The 22345-nt window shown below is 41.3% G+C and overlaps 1 protein-coding gene across 2 annotated transcripts in view; it reads left to right on the top strand.

Moving 5' to 3' along the window:
• ptprk (protein tyrosine phosphatase receptor type K) overlaps positions 1-22345 on the top strand; it is a 135705-nt gene that overhangs the window by 93818 nt on the left and 19542 nt on the right. The window contains exons 12-21 of one of the 2 annotated variants that reach the window (XM_084082701.1): positions 81-190; positions 995-1196; positions 1828-1933; positions 2256-2328; positions 2931-3053; positions 3630-3704; positions 5765-5801; positions 11033-11168; positions 15400-15429; positions 19066-19229. In XM_084082701.1, coding sequence (XP_083938827.1) covers positions 81-190; positions 995-1196; positions 1828-1933; positions 2256-2328; positions 2931-3053; positions 3630-3704; positions 5765-5801; positions 11033-11168; positions 15400-15429; positions 19066-19229 — 1056 coding nt within the window. The remainder of the gene's footprint in view (positions 1-80; positions 191-994; positions 1197-1827; positions 1934-2255; positions 2329-2930; positions 3054-3629; positions 3705-5764; positions 5802-11032; positions 11169-15399; positions 15430-19065; positions 19230-22345) is intronic. The other variant, XM_084082702.1, reaches the window with a different exon arrangement.

A 22345-nucleotide genomic window follows, 5' to 3' on the forward strand; every position in this document is an offset into this window, starting at 1 on the left:
CCTAATCAGTCAGTGTGACATCCTCCCGTTTGTTATTCCTTTTATTTTTAAATTGTATGCTTGTGTGTGTGTTTTATCAGTTCCGGGCCCAGTTCCCAGTCAGTCAGTGCGTGCCACTCCATTCGAGGACAGAATCCTCTTGTACTGGAAGGAACCAGCTGAGCCCAATGGAGTCATCATACAATATGAGGTAATAATGATAATACTGCTGTTGGCGTACACTGCAGTCCTCCTCTATCTATCAGGTCAAGGGATCTAATCCCTTCATGCATGTTGGCTGGAAGGGATGAATAATCTCTGTCCTGTCCTCCCTTGAAAAGTACTGATAACATGCCTTTGGGCAAGGCACTTGACCTCATTCATTTCTTATGTGTGGAGAAGTAAGAAAAGTCCCTAGCCTAGCTCAAATCCATTGCATAGTACTGCATTGAATTAACCACATAGCGTACATATTCTCGGGCGAACATTTGGTGAGAATTGGTTAACATTCAGCAACGTTAGCAGATCAACAACACAATGGGTTGCAACGTCACACGTTGTGAGCTAGTAGATCAGCTATTTTCAACAAAAAGATTTGGTGTAGAGGGGGAAAAAGGCAGTGACCAATTAGACCCCTGGGGGATCCCAGTCGACTGAAGTATATAGGGATTAAGTGGTTAAAAATCTCTCTTCTGTCCTCAATAAGTACTGTTCACGTGCCTGTGAGCAAGGCACTTAACCTACTGTAACTATGCCACTAGCTAACAGAAGACTGGTTTCTTTCAACCTGGCGTCCCTATTTTGAGCGTGTTATTATAGGTGAAAATGTTGAAAAGAATTAAATTAAATGACGAGGTATATATATATACAGCTGAAGTGCTTAATGGTAAACTGTATGTGATGATAGTGAAGCTTTGCATCACAGAGAAATCTGTTTAATATACGTTGTATGGGGACATGGCATCTTTGATAGATGTCGGCTGTCAGACAAATGATGCATTTTTCTCCCCTACAGATCAACTATAGTGGTGTGCGTTCGTTCGATCCGTCAGTGCCTCTCCAGCGACCGGGGCTGATGGTGTCCCTGCCCTCTAACGCCACCCACAACCTGTTCTCCCAGCTCCACCCCGGTGTCACCTACCAGCTCTCAATACGAGCGTCCACCTCCAAAGGATTTGGACCTGCAACGACGCTCAACGTTACCACTAACATTTCAGGTGGAGTAGTACCTTTAATATCAAAGTTATTAAGGATTAAATAGCACAGTCTGTCAAGTTAGCATACCCTGCACATGTTGTAATCTGCTTTTCCCTTGTTGGTAGGGTTAGTTTAATGTTAATAATTATTCTTTGATAATGTACATCATTTATCATATTTAATCCATTAAGACCTGGAACTGTGTCATTTTTAGATTTGAGCTAAAAAGCATTATTTTACACTCTAGGCTATTCAAAAATAGCAGATATACAAGCTCATATATACGAGCTTGTAGATCTGCTATTTTTGAAAAATCGTGAAAATGTGTGCAAATCTTTGAATATATATAGTTTTAAAGCAAACATTTTTAACTCAAATCTTTGCTTCTGGGGGGTCTCTGGAACAAAATGTTTTGATGGGGGTCCGTGGCCAAATACATATACATTTGGGGGTCCTTGACATGAAAAAGATTGAGCACCACTGATATAGAAACATAGGTTTTTGAGAATACTGTTGAGATTTAGGAGACACGTAGAATCGGCTTCAGGTCTCAATGGGTTAATGTAGATGTGAGCTAAGTTTGGCTGTGCTAGTTCATAATTTTATACTGAAGCTCTCTCTCTCTCTCTCTCGCTCTCTCTCTCTCTCCAGCCCCTACATTAGAGGAGTATGATGGGTCTGAAGCCTTTCTGAACGAAACGGCAACAACCATCACCGTCCTGCTCAAACCTGCTCAGGCTAAAGGAGCACCTATAAGGTACACATGCAGTACATAATACTGTACATGGAAACGCAAATCCAGACACACTTTATGCATACAGGCAGGAGTGTAGAAGTCTGTCCTATTCCTGTCTAAGTTACTTCCTACACAGCGTTGCCCCAATGAAGGTCATCTGACCGAAAAACCTTGACATTTTTTATTGAAGAAACCTGCATTGATCGAAGTGTTCCAGAACCTACTTCTCTTATAATAGGTCCTTTTCAGTTTTCTAGCACCTCGTTCCAAGTATTGACTTCCTACACAACAAAAAAAAAAGAAAAAAGTTTAAACTGATCTTAACTGATGTTGTTTTCTCCAGTGCATACCAGATTGTGGTGGAGGAGGTGAACCCTCAGCGATCACGACGCGCAGCTTCCTCTGACTGCTACCAGGTGATTTTCCGCCTTCTTGTAGCTGTGGCAACTACTGTATTATGTAAACTAACCAACTACTGATGACTAACCAATGAAAATGTTATCATTTCAGTTGTCAAGCATGCATTTGTTAAAATATTGTTAATAATAATAATAATAATAATATTACAACATCTTTAGCAACCAAACTTTTCATAATGTTTCATGGGACCAGAGTAACAAGTACCTCAAGACAATCATAAATGTAAACTAAACAGGCCTGAATCCTAAGGTCCTTAACACACTGGAGGGAGATTAATTCACAAGAAAATATACAGTATGTTTTTGAACTGCTGTTTGTATCATGAGTATATTCACACAGAACACAAATACACACAACACAAACATTATTCTGAACAAGGTCGATTTTTCTGAGCTTCCGCACAGTGAATAAAGGTATCAACCTGTATGAATGAGGTATCTTTCATACAATTGTGGTGCAAAATATTTTTGCGCAGATATTTAGCATTTTTGTATTGTTTATTCGTCGTGGTGACGGTGGTTAAAGGCCTTTATGCTGCTCCTACCTGTGTCTACGAACACATGAATAACGACACGCGTTGTTTATCCAATCCTCTCAGGTCCCGGTGTCCTACCACAGCGCCTCCAGTGGCGGATCTCCGTATTACTACGCTGCCCAGCTCTCTCCCAGTAACTTGCCTGAGCCCCTCCCTTTCACCGTGGGAGACAACAGAACTTATCAGGTAAACGGCGGTCTATTGGAACGGGCTAACAGCCAGGTGCCTTTGAATAAAAGTCAGAATTCTTTATTTTACAAATGTGGAATTTCAAGGAATTTGAACTGGTGATGAGTTGGTGAATTGTAGAGAACAGCAAGAAATATAAAGTGTAACACATTCTCAAACAATATAGGCTAAGGCAGTACGACAAACACAAGATTGGAAATGAGAAATGCCACACGAACTGGCAAGGACAGACGTTTGTACCCTATAGTCTTAGAAGAGAGTAAATCAAATAGAAAATTATAATAATTAAATGCATTGGACTGTGTAACACAAGCCCATTAAGAGTAAACACGAGGGGAAACGCCAAGCTCAGTTTGACTCGAACTGAAGGTCATTGATTTGTTCCAGTATTTACAGTCAAATTGAAGGAAGTCTACACAACAGCTGCCATGTCTGGTAACATTCATTTTCCATCCGTGTTTTAACATGGATCCGGGTATACATTATACAGTCCACACTTCATGCCTCGTGTTCACTGTTTGATCAGAATTGCAAATTCAGGTAAATTGAACATCCGACCCTCCTTTCCTCCAGGGATTCTGGAATCCTCCGTTGGCTCCCAGGAAGAACTACAACATCTACCTGCAGGCTGTTAGCAGCACAGAGAGGGTAAATATGAATTATTATGCATGTGCAGTGCATAATATATACTAAACACACTAAAGCTACAGAAGCTGCTTAGATGTTAGTACACAGTGAAAGCCTCAGTGTTATCCTCATTAATCAAAAATGCACACACACTGAAACTAATTTTATTTATTCTCAAAATAGCACATTTGATCAGTATAATTTAACATTCCTTGAAAACAAAGATCATCAAACATGTTCAATTATTAGAGTTCTTAAGGTTTCCGCCCGACAAAAAAATAACCTGTGTTCCAATGGGTCCAATGTAGTTATTATTTTGTCACAAGCTCTTGTTAAGACTCTTGATTGGTTTAATATTTATAAAACCCACAGACACTTTTTCACTGATTTATTTTTTCAAATACAGTGAAAATAGCAGATCTGCAATCTCATCTTGATCTAGATAATGATGGAATAGATACATGGAATGATAGATATAGATTTTCAATTTTCACTACTTGTGCACAACACTGTCATATGAGGAAGTAGAGCGTTAAATTAAAGGGATAGTTCACCCAAAAAATTACTTAATTTCTATCAATTGCACACCCCATGAAGCCTTGGAGACATTCATAGAGACTTTTCTTCCTTTGTCGCATTCCTGAGCCAATAATTTGATGACCGGGTCATCGGTCTATAGGAGATTCGGTAGGAGACTCTTTGAGCGTCCTACCAGAGACTCCGCCGGTCATCAAATTGACCGGCGGAATGCGACAAAAAATAATAATAATACGCCTTTAACAAAAAATACATAAAAAGTTGAAATATGGATACACAAGGTTTTTGCCCGACAGCGACAATATATATGCGTGTAGAACGACAGGCTAAACACGCTAAAACAACATCTGCCTGCAAGCCACTGTATTTTAGTCGTTCTTCTGAGAGGGAACCCACACAACGTGTAATAATTACACACACTTCTGAGAGGAGAGGGGCCCTCGCCTTTTTGTCACAAGCACACCAGTCATTAAGAACACACACGGTCACTGTGACTTCATCGTTGCTGTAGTGGTTTCTGTATGGCAGTGGTTCTCACCATTTTCATGTCAAAGACCCCCACACTGACATGTACAGTATTTGGCCACGGACTCCTAGCTGAAAAGATTTAGTGCTTTTCAGCTAGGAGTTGAAGCCCAAGCCCCATACCCACCCCATAATCCCCCACCCCTCATCGCCCCCCCATTCCCCCACTCCCAGTCGCTACATCCCGACCCCCATATCCCCGACAGTCGCCACACCCCCATTTTCCCGTCCCCTTCCTACCTGAAAGCCCCCTTATACTAGCCTGGGACCAGACGAATCTACCAGTGCAAAAAAAAAATGCCCTCTGCGATTTGGGTCTGGCCCCGCTCCGTTGTGAATCCATTTCCTGCTCCCGAAGTCTGGGGTGACCAATCAGGGCCCAGTATCCAAATATGGGCGGGTTCATCACCTTTTTTGGAACAGTGGTGTACAACACAAGAGACTGTAGTTGGTAGTTGGTTGTAGGTCTAACCAATTGCGTCCAGACCAGAGCCATTCTTTTGAACCCGCCCCATGGAAAAAATAATCCAGCACCAGACTCATATCCACGCAGTGATATAATCCAAAAGTTGTACGAAACAATCAAAACAAAACAATGTATGCACAAATAAATATTGAAAATAAAAGTGTAAACAGAGCTTAAACTATACAAATTTAGCATTTTCGTTCAGAAATAGTTGTACATCAATATAGGAGAGGTTAGCTTGATATAAACTTTTGAAAGTTTTCAGCCAGTATCTCAATGTTTTGCTTTCACTTTATATAAAACCTTTGCGACAAGTAGCAGCAATTTATTCAAATGTAATTATCTCTCTCTCTGAATGTTATTTAGACACAGCTGCGTGTTGTCTAGACAGATGCTAGGTTTCATGTTTACCCTGTATCCTAGTTTCTTGAAGCACTCCATTTTTCTCTTTGCACTTTACTTATGTGACCATTTACCCTGTCGTTTGTTGACTAGGGTCTGGAGAAGAATGTTTGCTAAATGCCTAAATTGTAAATTGTCTTTTTCAACCCAGGAAACGAAGACGCAGTGTCTCAGGCTGGCTACTAAAGGTGAGGAAATAAATCCTCCAGTCTGTTCTGAATCACACATTTCAGATCCTATTTTTTTTTTTTACCTTTCGCCACTATTGCTGAGTCACAATGAAAAAACAGCTTCCTTTTTGAAGAATTCTGTTCTGCAAAAATGTTGACACACCTTTCATGTCACCACCCCCGCACACTGTTTATTTTTTATTTTGTGTTAGCCTTGCTTATCTTATCTTATGTGACGACTGTCTAATGAATGTGTGTTTTCCTGCTGTGTCCCTGATGGCTGGTCATTAATCTGTGTTTTTCCTGAAGCGTCCTGTCCTTAGAATGTCTGTCAGGAGTGATGTCACAAATCATTTGGAGACAGAATTATTTGAATATTCAGATCACCGCCTCATCTCTCTTCATGTGTGTGTGTGTGCGTGTGAATACACATGCACGCGTTTATGTTTATGTTACAGAGACAACTTAATTTCTGTATTATGCATGATAGACATTGTATGTGTGTACATGGCACACACTGTGCAGTCTAGGGAGACAGTATGTGTGTGGGGCTGTCTAAATGTCATGTTTTTACTAGCTGCCATATGCTAGTAGATTATCAGGCTGACTGTAAGAGGTCAGAGTGTAATCCCTAGACAGCCACACACACACACACACACACACACACACACACACACACACACACACACACACACACACACACACACACACACACACACACACACACACACACACACACACACACAGAGTATAGTAGAGGGCTTTATATAAATCAACGGATGAACTTGAGGGCACTACCAAGATGCTTTCATTGGAACCATTATCCTTTTGGCCATTTGGCTGCTAATACCCAATACATAGGATGCTTAGAGATAACCGTAGAATGGTGAACAGGTTTACAGCCCATTTATAATAATATCCACAGTACTTTGTCTGATAATGCAGAATTAAAAGAAGAATCGCTATTTTTGGTATAGTTGTACATCTGCTCTGGATTTCCCATCTAATCACAGCTTTAAGATTCACTGGAAGCTGTGGTTATTGGAGCAGGTGGGTACTTACTGTAGCCAGCCAGTAGGAAAGACTTGTCTGTGTGTTTTTCTAGCCCCAGGAGATGTTGGGATGTTGGCCCAAGTGAAGCCTCGGGAGATGTTGGCCTTGACTGAAGCTAACAGAGCCTGGAGGGGATTTCCTCTAATCGAAGTGGAGGATACATTAATGGATAGAGGGGTCAGCCGGGGTCAGCCTAGCCATGTCTTTGGTGGCAGTAGTGGGTTAAGCGCTTGGTGGTCTTATTAGGTCATTTGCATCATAGTGCCCTGCAAATGCCTCAGGGAGCGTCTGTGTGTTTGTACTGACCTGGATAATTTTTAATAGACATTAAGGGCTGCTCCAGTCATTAACCACATGAACCCTGGCGTCTCTATTCTGGGCTTGTCATAATGAGGCGAACATTCTGCGAAAATTGCAGATCAACAAACTGGTAGATATTTTCGGCCAAGATATTTGGTTGGAGGGGGGAAAAGAGCGGGGGCAAGTACAGACGCCTGGGGGACCCCGGTCATTGAAGTATAAAATGTTTTTAAAAAACTGTATCATAGGGTTGTAAGTGGAGATCAGGCTCCTCTGGTGTTTTGTTTTGTTTTGTTTTGTTTTGTCATCTCTATGTGAAGTCAAACATTTCCCTTGTCTGAGAGCAGTATAATAACTTTGTGCAACTGGAATACATGAATTGTTTCTCTTGCAAACACACAAACATAATAAAAAACAGGCCACCACCAGTGCTAAATAATCAGATGTCTGGAAAAGAAATGTAACACATTTCAACATTAAAGCCTGATTTATACTTGGCATACACACACTTGGCATGTCGCACACCCAATTGGCTGTTTTCAGGGCTCATGCAAAAAAAATAAAAACACGTTGTTGAAGGAGAGTAGGAGACTGAAGTCAAAATAATTACCACTTTTTAACAGTGTATATGACTAGCCTTATATAATCATAACAATGATAATAGCATGTCTAGCTTTTGCACATACTATTTAGTCTATGCGATGCACATGGGCCAAATATCTGCCTGTAGCCTATAATATTACCCAAGCTCTTTAAAAGTAGACTTCCACAGTTTGATAATAATCTTTAATGAATAATAACACATTTGGTTTACCCATTTTATTTGATCTGCTTTAGAGCCGTTCGAAAAGTGAATTCTCCAAAATGGAATGGCAGTGGATTTTGATAGGCAAAGATGTCTGGGAGACTTGGAATAGGATTAGCGTGGCCCATAAATGCTAGAAAGTCAGGATAGCTTTGCACTGCTTTTACATAATGAAGTATGTAGGCTTTAGTCTGGTCCTGCAGTCACAGAAGCACTACTGTTTCATTGGCTTTAGAACGGCAGCTTTAAATCTTAAAAAATCAAGACGGAGATGTAGAGAGATTGCGATTATCTTATATTTAGCTTTAAATCTTAAAATATCAAGACGGAGATGTAGAGAGATTGTGATTATCTTCTATTTAGCATTAGAGACAGATTATTTTTGATAGATGTGTTACATCAATGTCATGAGTGCTTGTGTGGTTTTTTTATGTTGGATTATGATAATACATTCTGATGTTGTTGGTGTTGCCACAGAATGAACTCTTCTTGCTCTTATGAGATTAGATCTGTGAGGACTAGGGTTTAGGGCCGTGAAAACAGATGCCTCTGTGTCATACATCACATATAGTAAAATGATCAGTGTTGATTTATCCAATTGTAACTCAAGAGAGTGTACAAATGGAACCAAACGGACCCTTACCCATTTGGTTCTATTTGTGCACTCGGAGTTAAATTAACACTGAGGTTTTATTGTGTAAGGTGCACACTGCTCATAGGCTACAGTAGAACTCCCTGAACCTTTGTCAGGATGACTCCTGCCTCTGTACTGTATATTTTCTGTTGTCTTGCTAGCTAAGCGCATTTTTAGACAAGCTACTGTTAAGTTATGGATAGGATCAACCCCTTTCATTTACAAGCCGTTATTAGTCTGCTGTGGCTCAAATAGCTATAGATTTTCTTTCACCAGAGAATTTAACATCGAGTTAAACCTCAGTGTCCTGTGCTGTTATTTATTCAACCATAGCATGCACAGCTGATTGGATATATATGTAGAACTTACTGGTAAACTGTGAGGTTTGCATTGTCAGTCTGTGCCTGGCAAAACATAAAACTTTCAGGTCTCGAAACAGATTTTTTTTTTTAACAGGAGCTGTGTCAGAGCAGAGATCACTTGACCGTCCATTTATTGATCATTGCCCGTAATTTGATGCCTTTAGAGATCCATAATCCATAATTGACCTTTTTTTTTGTAAAACACCAGCGCTCGGGTAGTGGAAGGGTCAAGTTTCATGTCCACCACCACGGAGACTGTGGGCTCGAATCGTCCACGGTGCCTCATGCTTGGCCGTGCTCGTGGGAGGGAGAGACTGACGGGGAGGGCGATCTGTCGCTGCACCAGTTACTCCTACGGGTTAGGCAGGGCGCCTGTCAGCAGGGGATGTTGGACTGGGGGAGTAGGGTGTTCCCTCGCCCACGCTATGTCCTCCTGGTGAAACTCCTCGCTGGCAGGTGAACCAGTAGGCGGGAAAAAAAGCACTGACAAGATTACACACACACACAAGTGTGTGGGGAATTCAGGAATTGGCATATCGAAAAATAATTAGCTACTGTAAAAAAGAAAAGAAAGAAAGAAAAGTCTCCAAAACACCAACATAATTCTGGAGGCGATAGAGTGGCATGCCATGCTGGTGGGAGCTGACATTGTAAAGTAGTGCCACGATTATTTAAATGCCCGTTGGATAACGACAAAGGGCATGTTAGCCTAATGATAATGTCTGTGTGTGGCAGTACCATGTTTCCAGACAGTCCAATGGAGGCGTGTAGAGGAATCCTCCAGGGATGTGAGTGTCTGGGAGCTTTAGGGCTGGTTGAGTAGGGTGAGCGCTCCTGGGGAGAAGCTGCTGAGGTAGAGTTGTTCTTAAATGGACCGGGACCGTCTCCCGGGAGAGGGCTCTCTGAAACAGATGGCTGCCTGGGCGGGCATGGGACAATGGCGGTCTTCCCTGGCCTTTTCTTCACCCTGGTCCCATGCAGCTCCTTGACAGAGGGCAAGCTGACAGCCAATGACCCAGTCAGCAGTGCAGATAATGTTCTATACTGTACTGTACTACAGCTTGTCCTTGGAGCAAGAGGCAGTAAAGAAAAACCACACAGTGATGGAGGGGGAATATGAGGATGCTTTTTTTGTGTGTGATTTTTTTACTTTTTATTTTTTATTGTTATGATGTCATGTTGAACTTCTGCTGCAGGAAGAACGCCCCCTTTTGGGCTTTCTTGATTATGCAGATGATGCTGGTTCGTTGGATATTGAAGGATTCGGCATACAAGATTGCCAGTAAACTTCAACCTACTGCACAGTCTGGTTCATACACATCCATTACGCAGATTCGTTAGCATGCAGCTGTTTTATATGCACGTAGACTCAGGGATTGGATTAATGGCACGGTCAAGTAAACGGTACCAGGGACATATTATTCTCTTTTTGAGTGCGCGCTCCTGCTTCTAGCAGGTACCTTTAACACTGACTGTACTGATACCTAAGCGCACGACCAGAAAGACCTTTTCTTCTGCTTCCAATGTTCGGCAAACAACAGCTCTCAGGAAAAGAAAATCAGTAATACAACGAAGGTATAGATTACAAGTGACAAACGACACTTTACACAATTACCTTGCACATTTCCCAGCTTTTCACGCTCTCTGCATGAGTAAGATTTTGACATCCTGCTGAGACACCACTTATCTGTGATTTGTTGTAGCAATTTTCAACAGAAGCCCCCTTAAATAACCTCCCTATGCTTATCGCCCATGTAGCTTTGATATTAACGGTTTAGGCCTACTGAAGAGTGAACATTGAAAGAAGGATAACGCTGGATTTGTAGGAATATTTCATTTCCACTCGTGGCCACTTTATCTCCCAGCCAAACCAACTGCGTAAAAGAAGGAATGCAAAAATACCGCTGCCAAGTGGCTGATAGCGAGTGATTACAACTGTGGCAGTGAGCGAAATCGCAGGGCCGATGACATTTTTTATCCTGTTTTTCTTCCTGCGTGCCACTAACTTTGCCACATATATATATGCATTTATTTGCCGCGTTCAAATGAATTCTATTATCATCATGACAATAATGTCCAATGTTTTTTTTACCAGGTGCTACAGAGGAGCCGGAGGTCATTCCAGACCCTGCCAAACAGACTGACCGGGTGGTGAAGATCGCTGGCATCAGTGCTGGAGTACTGGTCTTTATATTGCTGGTGTTGGTAGCCATCCTGCTGGTTAAAAAGAGGTGAGTGATTGCCCGTGCCCAGTAAAAAAGCCTTTTATTGCCCCGCTGAGTGCCAACGCATTCATACACAACAAATGCACACAAAAAAAACACATGCACATCCAAAGTCATGTTCTTGTTGTGTGTTGTTCAGTGCTGTAGTACTGTAGCTTCACCATCCATCCACCATAAATGTTGATCTCCCTTCAGAACCTACTTATTCACTTCCTGAAGTTTTCATGTATTTATGTATTTTCATGTTTAAGGCACAACATGGCAAACGCTGTGTTAATGTATAAGATGACCAAAATTAGACACTGTACATTTTGTTTTGTTTTCATTTTCTTTAGTATGAGATCTGATCAGTTGCAATCTGGTGACGCGCTCACTAGCAGTAGTAACAGGAATTTATCTGGGCATAAGACTCTTGTGATGACAAACACAGATCTTTTAGATGGATGAACCAACACCACCGTTCTGACGAGTCAAATCGTTTGCTTCACATCTGGCGAGGCAGGCTTCACATGCTGGAGTTGGTCTTGGTACTGTATATGAACACGCAGTTCAATTATGTTTTACACTGGCACAGGGCTCCACCATGTGGCCACTTACCACATCTACAATTTGTCTGACACCGTCACACGTTCTTCCACCATACAATGTAAAATCCATAAGGATACATTTTTAAGTTAAAGTTAACATTCAGGATTTTACATAGGAGCTGTATTCATTCCAGAACAATACAGGTGATTTCCGCTGCAACGTTTCACAGATTACACAGAACCGTGGCATTCAGCTTTGAGGAGATCAGAGAGCGTGTTTCAGGCGGCCGTAGCTGAGTGGGTAGAGAGGCCGCCTGGGAGTCGGGCGGTAGCCGGTTCGACCCCCGGCTCGCCCAGTATACTGTATATGTTGAACTGTGCTTGGGCAAAACACTTTAGCCCTTACAGATCTACATCTTTGCACTCATCAGAGCCATCTGAGCAGCCATCAGCTGGGTGGTGCTATAAAATGAATTTCCTCTTTCTCTGGGACCATAAAATACTCCTTTTCCCCTGTGTCCCAGTGATTGGTGAGACTAGTGTTCATATTATACTAGAGGGATGGTGGGCAGGTAAATAGTTGGATTTAATCAAATATGTAGTTGAAGTCATTCTTCAGTTCTGACCATCACAGTTTTTGGTAAACATTGGAAGAGGCCCTAGATATGGTGAACAGGCTTTGTGGCTTTCCCCAGGTTTAGCCTAACCCTCCAGTGAATCAACATTTAACCACTTAAACCCATACTCTGTTGAGCCCCGGGTCCTTGGCCCTCTACTTTTTGCCTCTATACAAAATCTACAAGCTCGAGAAACAATTTGAGCTTGTAGGTCTGCTATTTTTGCTCAATGTTCACCCCAGAATAGGGACACTAGGGTTCATGTGGTTACAATCCAGGTCTAACCCTCCAGTGAAACAGCATTTAATGGCTTCAAACTAAAACTAATAGCAACAACAAGTCATCAGTGTTTTGAACAGCTCCATTCTGCAGCTGTCGATTCTCAGACCTTCTGTTTGTCACAGTCTGTACACACAATGGCAGTCTGACATTCAGATTTGAAAATTGATTAAATTTGTTCAAATCATCTGTATCTTGCACCAACACTGAGTTCTCATAATGTAGGCACACACTGTATCTGAATTTCAAGATGGTATTGTCCCCCGAAATAAACTTTATACCAGTGAAGGTTTTATCACCATATACTACTTTTTCTACTGTATTTAGCCTTGTTGAGTGTAGCTATTTTACAATGCATTATTAGCCAATATACTTACTCACTGACGTAGTAAAAATATGTGTATATATTTTCAATCGTTGATGCTCAGCGCTATGTAGGACATTAACAGCATAAGAGGAGGACTCTTTGATAGTTCAACCGTCACTTTCAGCAGTTGTGCATTTCTATGAGTAGCATGAATTAGACAAGATGAATTATCACGACTGGTGCTGATGTGAGTGTTCATGTTCCAAGTCTGTTCATCTTCGCACACGTGTCTGTGTGGTTGCGCTGTCGGCAACTATGTGATGATAATGAATAGGGCCATTGTTCCTCCCTACGCGACCTTTCAATTAGACCGCGGTGATCAGAGTCAGGTTCTCTCATTAGAAAGACTGTAATTAGGAATTCATTGCCCCCTGAGTCACACACCAGCATGTGTCATCCACTTGTCTCATCAAGGGTCCTGGAGAAATCTTTTCTTCGCTGCGATTGACAGCTGACACCCCATAACCACATGAACCCCGGCTTCCCTATACTGGGGTATGCCATAATAGGGAAATATTCAAAGAAAATAGCCAACCATTTGGCAAAAATAGTCAAAAATCCTGCAAAAGCAAACGTGTTGCGAACCAATTGTGCATTGAACCATTGATTGTTTAACATTTCCTATACGCATAGCTGTGAATGGAAAAACCAGCCACTTCTCAGATGATGAATTTGCGGCGGTACTGTAGGAGGTTTCTGCAGGACAGTGATGACAAGAACGTCACCGGAAGGGGGTCAGAGCGCGCACCCAAGAACGCTGTCTCCCAATTACAGCCAATCACGGTCAATCTCAGTCAATTATACCTAATTAGAGTCCTATTAAGTCCTGACGGCAGAGACCTGTGGTCACAAGGCAACTGTCACGTACTGACTGGTTCCTTCCTGACCTCACACACCTCTACATTTTATTCCAGCTCTTATAATGAATTCTAACAATGGAACATGCCTGTTTCTCAGTGTGCAAGTATGCGCCACTTCATTTTAACGTCTGCTAAAGGGAAAGCACTCCCATTTTTAATTATATTATGATGGCTCGCTTTCTTTTTTCATAGTTAATTGAACAGCGGTGACAGAATCCATTTTACCCTGTTTCCACGCATGGCTCTGCTGTCAAACGGCTCATTTAGCCAGTCCGTGACACGATAAAGTATATAGTGTTGGAAATGTTACCAAGTAAATACTGCCATGATTGGCATCTCTCCATGTATCTCTCGGACATTTCTAATTGCATCTACCAATTTTATTTTGCATAATATGCATAGAGATGACCTGGTCATCTCAGATCAGGTGCACACATGATTTTTAAAGGATAACGTGTGAAAGGAATAAGAAATCAGTCGTTGTTTACATTAAGTTATGAGAACTGACTTGAGTTATGATAATTGTGCAGGCTGGTTTATGAGAACATAATAACTTGTGTTTAACTTATGATAACTGTATCTAGTCACGAAACATATATAATTGTCTGCATGTACAGAAGCAGAAAATGTTCCACTTGTGATTAATTTTAATAAGAGTTTGATTTAGTTTCTGACATGTTGAATACATATATTCAAGTTGACACAATTTATTTAAGATGTTTTTTTCCCCCTCCTTTTTCCGTTTCACATTTATAGTTTTGCCATAGTTGTGCCACAGAGCATTCTGGAAAAATATCTAAAGTTTTAATATTACATTTACTGTAAATCATCATCTAAATGCATCATGAAGTTGTTTTATATTCTGTGAAGTGTTCTGGGGAGATCAATCTTCATTTTCATTGAACTTTTACAACTTAAGACAACAATACTGCATCTTTAAAATGGTGGGGACATGATGACATCACAATGACATCATGCTTGTTTTACAGGAAGTGAGCTGCCTGCTGTCTTACAGGGACAGCTTTGTGTTTGTTGCCACAGAATGTTTACTGGCTATAGGGATGATGACACGCGATTGGCTAATCGTGGCTAAATCTCTAAATTGGGCCTTCTAGTTAAAAGGCAGCTTTAAATGCATGGATATTCTTCAAAAGATCAAATAAAATTGCCAGTTAAAGAAAGTAATAATACTAATGTTAGTGAAAGGCTTGGATGTTTAAAGTTAATGTAATGAAAGCTTTTTGTTATTTTACGAATACTAATCATAGTTGTATATACAGTATGTATATGTATTCATATACATATATTACTTCATTAAACTCATATTATGAGTTTGGTAGTATTTATTTAACTTGAATATAATCTAGAAATGGCCAATAAATTAATAATAATAATAATATCAATAATATTAATGTTAATAACCCCCTGCATGAACGTCAAATTGTAGCAATGGAAATCAATCAGGATTTTATTTTATTATTTCTGTTTCTGTTGTTGCTGGTCGGGACAGGACAAGGCCTGTCCCAATTTGCATATTCATGACCCTTGTGTCTCATTCTTTGCCTTCTGATTGGCTCACAACCCCAGGAGGACCTACTATTCATACTCTTATTACCTGTAAGTAAACAATCAACAATCAGCTCACCCGGCTGCTGTTATCTTATTGGGCGAATTAGTGGCTAGTTGTTTTCTTTTCTCTTTCCTTCTTTTTTTTTTTAAAGATGCAGTATACTTTTTTCAAGACAAACACATTTTCAACTCTGATCAACCAACCAACCAACCTGCCAAAGCCATCCTCATTGACACCTAGCCAGGGCTGGGGTTAGTTCACTTTCATTTCAAACTGTTTAGGATTCCTTTCTTTAAAAGTGCATTGCAAGCGTTTCTTATTGAAACATCGACATACGTTTGTGCCATGTCATATTATCCAACCTGTTAAGGAGGAACACTTACCATTGAGTTCTAAATCGTTAAAAGGGAGAGAAAACATTTATAAATAAAATAAAAAAAGAATGTCATTGTCTCTTTAAACTGCTCAAGCGTTTGAATTGAAAGTGAATGGACACCAGTCCTGGTGTCCTCTACATGCTCCAAAGTTGCTCCTCTGAAGTAGTGAGAGGCCGATACAGGCCAGAGTTGGCCGTAGGGAGCCACAGCAGGCAAACACGGCCCCCACCAGGCCAAAGTGGGAAGTAACCGGCCTGAGCGTGTTATTTGAAAAAAGAATGCTGCACTTGTGATCTGTAGCTCTTTGTGTGCATGTAGTCATGTGATCATCCATCCGCCCATCAACTCACAGGTACCATGGTGACTTACTGTACATGCTCGGTGTGTCTCTCTCTTATTGGTGGATCTGGTTCCTGTATGGGAGCACGTGGCTTCAGGTTTTGTTGTTGGGATAGTTCGTTTAGATCACTGGTTCTCAACGTCTGGGTTCGGGGGCCACCAGAGGTCCAAATGGAACCTTTTACGGGTCTGTCATCAAGAGAGTGTACAATGGGTTACCGCTGGGACCCCAATCTGCGCTATAAAATCCACACTGTTAATTTAACTCTTGAGACTGTACAAATGGGACCAAATGGACCCGTTGGAGTCCATTCGGTTCCCCTGATGGTCCCCGAACTTGACGTTGAGGAACGGTGATTTAGATGGCTCTTCTGTGGGGGTGTAGACAATTTCCCAGGTCTCTGCTCAACACACACGTGCACACACTGTGCTACATGTACCTTTTCAGTAGATGAAGCTGTGTTTCTACCGTGTGTGTGTGTGTGTGTGTGTGTGTGTGTGTGTGTGTGTGTGTGTGTGTGTGTGTGTGTGTGTGTGTGTGTGTGTGTGTGTGTGTGTGTGTGTGTGTGTGTGTGTGCGTGCGTGCGTGCGTGCGTGCGTGCGTGCGTGTGTGAGTGTGTACGTGTGCGCACACACGCACGTGCGTGCGTGTGGTCTTCAAGGTAAAGATGGTGTGTTTGGGGGTCAAGAGGTAAAACAAAACAAAACCATAGCATGCTCTTGTCTGTTGGGACACAATCAGAGCCGTATATTTAATCAGTTTGGCAACTATCTAAATAGAAGAAGGACTGTCTACAAATCCTCAGTGAAATCACTGTACTGTATGATGATGTCCATCTGTGGCCATTTTTGCATCCCTATTAGTAAACCTTTGGGTAAAGCTTATGTCAATAGCAATATTTTGGATGGTATATGATACACTGAAATTCGGTGCAAATGTAGTATGCAATACATGAAATATTCATTTGATAGGTAAGATTATAATTGTAAGACAAATTCATACATCCAGCCCCAATTTAGTTTAGATAAATATTTAGGATGCCAAATGCCATAGGGACAAGCAGCTCCTTTTGAGCAGGTGTGGTGATCATTCACTATTAAAGATGTTGACCTAACTGATGTATATTTATGGCTCTTGATCCAGCTACAGTTCCTGCATGGCCTGTCATGCTTGAAGTTTGAAGTCCTCTAGATACAGTATCTCTCCTGGGAACTTCCTGACTGCTCATTCTCAAAGTGTTCATCATGATGCTACTTGAAAGGAGACAATGACCTTTTGAGTTTTTTAATCTTAGGTTTCTATAAGAGGTCTACAGGTCACACTGTGGATGAAAAAGTGTCTTTATTTACTGCACTTTCTTGCATTGGTAGCATTCTTGATGGAAACCTTTGGCTTTAAGGTAGAATGCTTACGTTAATAAAGCAAAATTACACTTTGGTAGTGGTTTGGGTTGTGTAATTAGTTACCTTGCCATGATGTAACTCCAAATATTGGTGAGATATCTTCAATGGGAATTTGGATTTTTTTGGGGGTTTGGATTTTGTAATGTCATACATTGGTAGAATCCGTTGTTAGCATTTGTTTGTGTTCTAAATGCATGAATTTGGCACCTTCATTGTGCATTGTAACTCAATGGAGAGATTATTCAGGATGGTCAGTTTTCAATGAACCCAGCAACTATTGAAGATATTTCGCCGATATTTGAAGGAACATCATGGCAAGTTAAATGCACAACCGAAACCTCTACCAAAGTGGAATTTTGATTTCAGCTGGTAGCTAACTGAAGAAGGATAAGATTATTTTCCACAGTTTGACAGCTGCCTTTTATATAGTCAAAATAATTGACTATATAAGATAATTGAAATGTCAAATGTCCAGGTATCCCTTACAGTATACCTTCTTCTCCCAAACAATATCTCAAAATCCTGCACTACATATATGACTGTGTTGATGTCATAATCTTAGGCCCTATAATACCTCTCATACATCGGTAACACCTGTATGCTGCTACAGTTGGGAAATGGTTCTGTTTAGTCAACTGCCGATCAAAAGTGAGTCCCGTAATATCTTTCTGTTTTCTCTGGGATTTCCCCCCATTATCACGGTGAGATGAAAACCTCATAATCACAATTATACATACCATACCTACTGGAATTCAAGAGTCTACAAAATACATTTTAAAAAGTTACAGTAGGAAAACAAAAGTTTGGTTTTCATTCCTAACTATTTGACCGTGTGGAGATTTTCTTCTAATAGCAGCTCTATGGTACCATGGATGATAACATGCTTTCCCTGTTCTACTAGTAATAGGTACTTCACCCTGCTCTCTTGGCTATTGGTTGCTATTTGTTCCTTGGTTGCTACGCAGTTGAATCCTCAGTGTTAATTTATCCATTCGTAACTCTGAGGGTGTACAAATATAGGGTCCATTTGGTTACATTTGTACATGCTCAGAATTAACCACTTAAACCCTATTATACTTTGTTGACCGGTGTCCCCCAGGGCTCTATAGCTCCCCCCCCCTCTACACCATTGTCTTTGCTGAAAATAGCTCATCTACAAGCTGACGATGAGTCGCCAGCTTGTAGATCTGCCATTTTTGACAAATGTTCGCCCCACAGAATAGGGACGCAAGGGTTCAAGTGGTTGAATTAACATTGAGGAATTTCTGTGTATTTATCCTTCTGCTCCTATGGTTGAACCCAATAAGTGTTGGCTATCCTCTCTCTCTCCCTCTTTTTGTCGGGGATCAGTAGCCTGCAGACCCCACCGTATGTCAAGTTTGTTTTCCCCCCAAGCCAATGCTTGTAGGCAATTCAAAACTAGGCTCTTCTGTTACGGTGAACTGTGGACTGTGGTTTGCAGGCTGGGTGATGCACTCAAGTGTGTGTGGTGTGGTGTACTGTATTGTGTGTGTGTGTGTGTGTGTGTTATTGTGTAACTGTGTGTCTGTTTGCCCCTGACAGGAAACTGGCAAAGAAGCGCAAAGACGCCATCGGAACCACGCGGCAGGAGATGACTCACATGGTGAACGCCATGGATCGTAGCTATGCCGAACAGAGCACGCTCCATGGAGAGGACCCCATGGCCGTGACCTTTATGGACTCTCACAACTACAACACAAACAGATGTACGTTTTTTTTGCTTTGTTTTTTATGCATAATATACTCACTTCATAAAAAATGCAACTTTATTATGTTCACTTACTCTGCAAACGGTACTCTGTGATTTAATGAATGAATTAATTAATCTGATTTATTTATTCATTTATGTCTGCATGCAGCATGTTTTAAGTCTAAAACCTCAGTTTTTCCTACAACAATGAATCTATTCTGAATCTAATTTGTTCTATTCTAACATCTTAAAATGACTAAAGTTTCTAGGACTGAGTTTTCATTTCTATTCTCCATTTACTGTCTTCTCCACTGAGACAAAGTTGACCTGTAACAGTTTTTCTCTTGAAAATCTGTTATTTCTAGCGAGCAACACTGCCGTGCGACGAAGTCTAATGCTTAAATCATAAACTGTCTTACAACTAAGTATAAATCAGGCTTATGTCAAGGCTTAAGAGTCTACATACAGAGGACCTAGATATTGGCATCTGGCATTTGGAATTAATGTTCTGTCAGAGGCAGCTGGTTGTGTCCTGTTGCTGAACTATTCGCCTGCCGGGTTGAAGTATGTGTGAAACATGTCAGAAGCTGTGCGCTATCTCTCAACCATCTTCCTAGTTTTTCTCGCAGTTGAACAAACACTGCCTAGAGTACTGTTCCTCACCCTGTTTCTTCCAACAGTGCCCAACGATCCTCTGGTGCCCACAGCTGTGCTAGGTGAGACCACTGGCATGGTTAGACATGTCAACCCACCGCCCTGACCATACTGTAGCCATCACCACCAACCACCCCCATTACAGCCTAAAGCCTTTGAGCTTGTAGTGCTGCCATTCGTGTGTGTGTCAGTGTGTGTGTCAGTGTGTGTGTCAGTGCCCACGGCTGTCATCCCCTTTCATTGTTGTTATTACATAGGCCTCCCATATTGCCCTGTGTCCACTGTCCATAGCCCCCCCTGTCTTGTGTGTTTGCGTGAATTGGATTATACACACACTCCTCAGCAGTTTCAGCAGGTGCTACCATAGGTAGAAAGTCGGTAGCCTGGGACCAGACGAATCTGCGAGTGCAAAAAAAAAATTACACTCTGCGATTTGGGTCTGGCAGCCGCTCCATAGAGAATCCATTTCCTGCTCCAGAAGACGTGGGTGACCAATCAGGGCCCAGGATTCAAATATGGGAGACTGTAATTGGTAGTTGGTTGTAGGTCTAACCAATTGCGTCGAGGGCCATTGTTTTGATCCTGCCCTTTGGGGAAAAAAAACGTCCCCGTGGAAGCACCAGACTCATATCCACGCAGTGATATAGTCTGGCTACGCGAGGCTAGAAAGTCGGGAGCTGACCTGGTGGCTATTAATACAGTATGTGATAAAAACAAACAATAGAAAAACAACAGAAAAGGCTTTTTGGGCTGCTTGCTGGTTATACCACAATGGCTCACAGACAGCATTTATTCCTTTTAGCGATATGAAAATATATATCAGTGGAGAGATAAATGTCAAAGTCAACACATCTAACATCTGGACAGGCTTTTGCAAATATATATATACAGTATATATGACAAATATCAGAATAATGTCCGGTGCCTGTTTTCCACAGAGTTAAATTCCCAGAACCATACAGTACTGTGTTCTCATTCTCTTTTAGAGTCTGCATAGAAGGCATACAGTATATTGTCACATTGTGAAATGGCAATTTTAAGCAAAAACCCAGCATCATTGAGGACGTACTGCCCTGCATCTGTGCGTTTGGCTCTAGTGCCTTGTTTGTGTGCACTGAGCCTTAGAATATGTGTTTTCATAGAACTTATCCTCATTCCCTGGACATGTTGAGCGGTGGTAGCCCAAGCCTGAGAGGCAGAATTTTATAAAAATGGTAGTGCTGCCAAGCTGAATGCAACTCCAACTCCACTGGTGAACAGTACAAAGTGTTTACTTCCAGCTTCAGTGTAGTGCTGTGTGACACTGCGGCATACATTTTTCTCCACAATGTTCTAATGCTTAATATACGCTTTCATCTTGTTGCGAATCTTTGGCTTAACGCGCCCTTAGGGCCAGGGTACCCCACCCACGCGTATACAGCCTACTCCTCCAAAATTGACTTAATTAACACCCTGTTCCCCTGGTCTCTAATAGGAAGTGAAGGCTGCAGTAACAATCTGTCTCAGCCAATCATATCACAGATCGGAAGGAAGCATCAGGAAGGAGTGAATTAAGAAGCAATGTCGGGTCAAGTTTATTGCTAATTGACCTGACAAGGGCTTAACGAACCCTCAACAGTCCTTAACGAGCCTAAACGTCCTCAGAGCAGATAAAAGAATCATTTGGAAGAGAATAACAGTGTCATTTAATAAACAGTGTTGAACGTGCAATCAGTCGGTTGTGATTAAGGCACCAAATTATCTATTAGTCAGCCTGTCTGTATGTACAGTATTAATGTTGTTTCACATTAGCGCACACAGCACATGGATGATCCATTGCTACTGGTCTCTGTCCGTTTGGGCCATTAGGAATCCAATAACATTCACAAATTATTAAATCGCACTATTACTGTATAATTCCTATAGGGATGGGTTTTGTTTGTTTTTCCAACTTCATCACCTTGATCACACCTCACAATGATTCCTGAGCATTTGATATGTGACAGCTAAATATTTAAAACTTATCGTGGGGATTTAATAGCTTGATTTATGGTTGGTGATGTTGGCAAACTCTGACATAGATGGTTTCAATGCCGACATCAAGGCTGAAGTGGCAGGTCCTAGCCACTAGAGGGCTGAGGTTTCCCAGTGAGCACTACAGACAAACTAATCATCATTGACAGTTAGCTTAGACGTAAAGGTTTTATTTGGTTGCTCCCCTTGTGGAATTGGAAGTTATTTAGGGTAATTATATTTATTTGATAGATTTGTTAGGTAGGAGATTATCGCTTTTAACTTTGTTATTTAGAAGTTAAATGTTGAATCACTCCCTATGTTTGTGTCACTTCTGTCACCACTGGACAACGGTGCTGTTGTTGTTGTTGTTTTTGTTCATGCTGGTCACGATGGCCAACACTCACCTGTTGTGACGTCAACTGTGTGTGGATCCCACTAGTAGTAGCAAATAGTCAAACTAATTGTGTGTTCATGTGAGTCTCA

Source organism: Gymnoscopelus microlampas (genome assembly GCF_963454915.1).
Source record: "Gymnoscopelus microlampas genome assembly, chromosome: 16".
Classification (NCBI taxonomy): domain Eukaryota; kingdom Metazoa; phylum Chordata; class Actinopteri; order Myctophiformes; family Myctophidae; genus Gymnoscopelus; species Gymnoscopelus microlampas.